We start from the raw sequence: 5,793 nt of genomic DNA, 5'->3' as shown, positions 1-5,793 counted from the left end.
CGGGGGCGGGGCTTAAGGGGCGCATGCTCTGTGAGCACACATACGGGTTCTTCTGCTCTGAAAGCTAGGCATGCTGGGTAATTTGTGACGTTTCACTCTCTCAAAAGTTGGGCCATTTTGTCTTCATGCGCCAATGAGCCGCTCTCATAGGAAAGAACGAAACCCAGCCTCCCACGCTGTATCCAGTTCTTATTATACAGCCATGGTATGTGCGCTCACAGAGCATGCGCCCCTTAAGCCCCGCCCCCCGAGCTCCAACTCTCGACTCACTAGAATGAATCGAGACAGAAAATAAATCTAGCGCCACTTACAGGCCCGGCATATGTACTACAGCGTCTCCAGTCTCGTGTGGACGGACACGTTTCTTGAGCCGATTCCGCGTGGACGGAAGACTTTTTAGTTTTCGTCTCCGTGTAAACGTGGCCTTACATAATACACTTAAAAAACATCTCATTGATATTTATTTTCTCTTGTATTTATTGGCATTGCATTAGGTCACTGATTACATTTTTGAATACAGGTTAACTTTGTAATGGCATACATGTTTAAACTAACCCTGACAGAGAAGTGGTTGACAAAAGGGAGAAGTCTTTGATTCAGGAAATTCAACAGTGACCCAAAATCTGTGTAATCAAATACTTCAATACCTCTGTTAGTATGTCATGAGAAAACATACAAATGTTTTATTATATTTATTTTATTTCTCTTACCCTCTATCACGACAAATCACTTCTTCATAACAGAGAGTTATATGCAGACCGACTCTTTTCACAATGTTGGTTCCTTTGAGTTGAGTTGATATTTGTAAATGCATCAGACCTTTAAACAATTCTAGTTTTTCTACTTTTCGGATCATATAGCCTCTCTTTGACAATCCTCTATAGCAGATTTATTAAACTGCTAGTGCCCTGACTTCATCTGCAAAATACAAGTTAAGATAAGACTTTATTTATCCAGAAGGAAATTGTTGAAAATACAATAAACACAGCAGCATAATGATAGCTGTACCCTAACAGTGCTGTAAAAAGAGCAATTGAATATCTACAGGAAACATAGATGGTCGCATAATTAATGTAAATAATAACAGTATTTAGTAGAGAAAAAAAACGTAGTGGCAGATACGTAATTGCACGTTATCATAGTACATAATAGTTCATAAATAATACCCGATAAACCTGAATATAAGATTGATTAAAACACATGTTTCTCCATGAAGCCTGCTGCAGTTTCCCCATTTACCTTCTGTGTTTGACTTTGTGATTACATTAAGCAAAGAGAAGACGAGTGGTCCTCCATTAGCGCTCCTTCATCACCCTCTCACCGGACTCCACTCAGCATCACACAGGGCAGCTTTTGTCTGATTAAATCTTAACCAGCGACTCCCTAAATTGGAGTCACAAGTATGGAAAACAATCTGTGGAGAGTTTCCTACTGCAGGCTTGTGGGGGGATGCAACTTTTTCAAACCTTTTGCTACTCAAGTCAAATGTAATCTGAGCAGCAGAAGTATTTTAACGCAACATGGAGATCTGGCAATGTTTGTTTCTGCTTCTGCTGAGTTTAACCCCTGTGGAGAATTTGAAAAATAATGATTTCGACCTTGCCAGCTTTTTGAGAAGTATCTACCCTGGGATGCTTGTGAAGGAAGAGCCGTTCATCCCCAAAAGAGACTTTGTAGGACGATCTGAGGCGCGACCCAATGTGAAAGCAGTCAGTCAGGATAGTAACGGGGCTTCTGGGGCTGTGGTGACGACAAAGGATGGACAGATCAAAGGGATAACGGTGGACAAGGCCCGTATCTTCTATGGGATCCCGTACGCAGACCCTCCTGTTGGGGCTTATCGCTGGAAACCACCCAGACCTGTGAGTTCTTGGCCGGGGATTTATGATGCCTCCTTCCCCAGAGCCGCATGCATGCAGGCCTGCAGCGGACCCATCTCTGAGGAGTGTCCCAGGAAGGTAAGAAACAACATTGTTAAATTGTCTTTTAGGGTGAAGTAACATGATTTTTGATTTTGTGGTAATTTGATGGAAAGTGACTTACAGTGAGTACAGTTGTACATAATGGACAGAAAAGGGCCTGAAAACACTCTCATAGTGTTTTTTTTTATTGTGAGTGAATGTATTTCATTACATTCCACCACTTCAATTACTGTATAATGTTTAGGGCGTAGCAGGAAAACTAATTTGGTAACAAGTTAGTTAGCTACGGCTAGTTTAGCTGTAATGGTTTTCAATAAAAAATGGAAGTGTGTATTTGTGCATGTGGCTCTGTTTTTACCGAAAACACCTAGTGAATTTTAGATGGTTCGTATTTTACTCAGAATCTACTGGTGTATCAAACCAGTCACCTATTAATATGGTAAATAAAAACACAACAAATGGATAGTGTTTAGGCTGCCAAGCTAGCAAGTTTACAACCCCCTAACATTGATTTTTAAAGACTAACTTAAAGGTCCCTATTATTACTGTTTTTCATCAATATATCACAGCTCTCAGCGATATTTCCAGAGCCGCTCTCTGATGGCTGAAACACCAAACAGATCATTGCAGCATTACCCATAATCCCTCTGCCTTTCAGCCCTGGCTTTCCAAAGTGCTGGAATCTCTCTGGTCTGGTACTTCAGGATGAAAATAAAGGGAGGCCCGCTCCCACGCNCATGTTGATGTAGAAGAGACATGAAGAAGAGGGGACACATGTTGATGTAGAAGAGACATGAAGAAGAGGGGACACATGTTGATGTAGAAGAGACATGGAGAAGAGGGGACACATGTTGATGTAGAAGAGACAGGGGGTTACCTTGGTTGCTGATTGGCTAATGGTTACACAAGACAAAACATCGTTATGACATCACAAAGTGGCCATCAGCTCATTTTCAGACAGGTTTTTAAATCTTTGTTCCTGAAACTTTCAGAATCTCACATGTTGATGTAGAAGAGACATGAAGAAGAGGGGACACATGTTGATGTAGAAGAGACATGAAGAAGAGGGGACACATGTTGATGTAGAAGAGACATGAAGAAGAGGGGACACATGTTGATGTAGAAGAGACATGAAGAAGAGGGGACACATGTTGATGTAGAAGAGACATGAAGAAGAGGGGACACATGTTGATGTAGAAGAGACATGAAGAAGAGGGGACACATGTTGATGTAGAAAATACATGAAGAAGAGGGGACACATGTTGAAGTAGAAGAGACAGGAAGAAGAGGGGACACATGTTGATGTAGAAGAGACATGAAGAAGAGGGGACACATGTTGACGTAGAAGAGACATGAAGGAGAGGGGACACATGTTGATGTAGAAGAGACATGAAGAAGAGGGGACACATGTTGATGTAGAAGAGACATGAAGAAGAGGGGACACATGTTGATGTAAAAGAGACATGAAGAAGAGGGGACACATGTTGATGTAGAAGAGACATGAAGAAGAGGGGACACATGTTGATGTAGAAGAGACATGAAGAAGTGGACTTTGCATAATAGGTGACCTTTAAAGATTATTTTCTCCATGAAAGGTGAGTGAGGACTGTCTGTACCTGAACGTCTTCGTCCCTCTGGATGTGGACTTCCTGTCTCCTCTGGCGGTCCCTCTCCCGGTCTTAGTGTGGATCCACGGGGGGGATTTCATCGCCGGATCGGCCTCAAAGCCTCTGTACGACGGACGCTTCATCAGCAACTTCACACACTCTGTGGTGGTGAGCCTGGAGTACAGACTGGGTACGGCATGTTGAGTTAGTCCCTTTTTATTGCATGTAAAGTTTGTAACACGTGTGCAAGAATAGTGGAAGCACTGTTACATGCACACTTTACAATAGCATTACCTGTTGTTGTGTTTGACTTGCAAGACAAGCCAGGATTAAGACATTTTGCAAAACCACAAATAGACAGATATTACATCACTTCCTGTTGTCGACTCCTCAGATAATGTGTAAGCTATTATTTCAAAGGACTCAAATGTGCCTGGTTGAGGGAGGATGCAGAGAGGTCACTTCATACAGACAGAAATATACATGTTTACTCAATAATACATATATTAATATACATTCATATACTATATATTACACATCAATAACTTTTACTATTGTTTATAGCGCTTTTACCCTCGTATACTGTTCATACTGTATGTTCTTTGACGTTGTTATATCTGTCACCTGTATATTCTTATATTATACAATTAAAAAAAGAACTTGTTAGATGCTAACTGTGGTTTAAGTACTCTGTGCAATGACACATTTTGCATTATACAGAATGATCTTATCTTAATAGCAATTCCTTCAGGGCTTTTCTTCTACGGTATATGCCGGGATTAAGTATACGGATGTCTTTGTAAAAGCAACAAGAAGGCAACTCGTGGTAGACATAAGAGTAAATAATGAGCTTGTGGTCAAAATAACCCAATTTGTAATGACTCTGCAGTCCTGCATGAGACATATACAGTATATGTGGCACTCAGAGTTAATTAATGTCCTGCTGGAGTCAATTATGTCCCGCTGATCATGTGACTTTCTGCGTGTCTTTAAGGTGCTTTTGGGTTCCTTGTGTCTGGTAAAAAGCATCTTTCAGCAGCTGCAGGGAATTATGGGATATTGGACCAGCAGGCGGCTCTACTCTGGGTCCAAAGAAACATCGCCGTGTTTGGAGGGGATTCCAGCAAGGCAAGCAAACACACAAAGTCTAATAATCTTGAAATATACAGGAGTAGATATTCAGTTTTTATACAAGATAGCAATAAAGTGTGTAGGCTTTCATTATAACAGGTATGAATAAAACTAATCGATGTCTTTAAAGCAGTGCTTCTCAAAGTGTGGTCCGCGGACCACTTGTGGTCCATGAGCGCCCCCTAGTGGTCCGTGAGTATATTGGTAACATTTCACATTTGAAATAAATAAATACATTTAAGTTTTCCGCACTCTCGCGGGAATATCTCCGCAATGGAGCGAGGTTAAGTTTCACTTTCGATTGCATGATATAGCCCAGCGCAACACCTTCGTCACACATGTTGCCACTTGTTTGTACCATTTTCAGGCGATTTGTAATCTGTTCTAGAAAAACGATGTGTTTTTTTATATTTGTGGAGTTCTATTGGTTAAGTGGTCCTTGGTAAAAGTTTGAGAAACACTGCTTTAAAGTCCTTATCTTACATTAAAAACAGTTTTTGGCAGTTGATTTCTGGGGAGGTGTATGCAACAGATAGTCAATGTATGTTTCTTTATTTCATACTGAATAATATGTAAAAAAAGGAAAAATATTAGGTCCAATAAAAAAAACTTTGCTTCTGGAAGCAGGCAATTTCGTGACGTCACGTGTGGTTCCCGGTTGCCGCTGTCTGGATCCCTGCTGCCGTCCGGATCGACAGCCAATGCGCGCAGCCAGCGAGAGTTCACAACGAAAAATGGCGTCAAATATTGTTGATGTTTACGCATCAGAAAAAGCTAATAGCGCGGGTATTTGGCACAATTTGACAGAACAATTATTTGGTGTGGACGATGCGAGCAGTGACGATGAATCTGAACGATCTCTGCCGCCTTTTACACCAGAAATAAGAGGCCTAGAACCGTATAGGTTCGAGCCAGCAAAACGCGAATGTGCACCACCGGCCTTCTCTTTCGGGAACAAATGAACGGTAAAACCATCCCGATTGGTGTTGCTACACCCGCCAACGACACACCTCTTCACCATGATCCGGGAAAAAACAAGACAAACTCGGAGATAAACACTGATACACAAAGTTGACATGCGGCTATACCAGCAATGCTACACTGTGTGATGCTGGGACGGGCTGAACTCACCA

General features: G+C 41.6%; 1 protein-coding gene across 1 annotated transcript; it reads left to right on the top strand.

Annotated features, from left to right (window-relative positions):
• Nucleotides 1-1,536: 1,536 nt before the first annotated feature.
• Nucleotides 1,537-4,657, top strand: LOC104944652 (acetylcholinesterase-like; the record flags this gene model as incomplete). The annotated part of the gene is made up of 3 exons (XM_010770220.1): nucleotides 1,537-1,958; nucleotides 3,518-3,719; nucleotides 4,524-4,657. Coding segments are annotated over exons 1-3 (663 nt in total), but the record flags the coding sequence as incomplete, so codon positions are not given.
• Nucleotides 4,658-5,793: the final 1,136 nt, after the last annotated feature.

Source organism: Notothenia coriiceps, unplaced genomic scaffold, assembly GCF_000735185.1.
Source record: "Notothenia coriiceps isolate Sejong01 unplaced genomic scaffold, NC01 NC01_scaffold00008598, whole genome shotgun sequence".
NCBI lineage: Eukaryota > Metazoa > Chordata > Actinopteri > Perciformes > Nototheniidae > Notothenia > Notothenia coriiceps.
The sequence above is the reverse complement of the archived record's forward strand: the minus strand, read 5'-3'. Positions and strand labels throughout refer to the sequence as shown.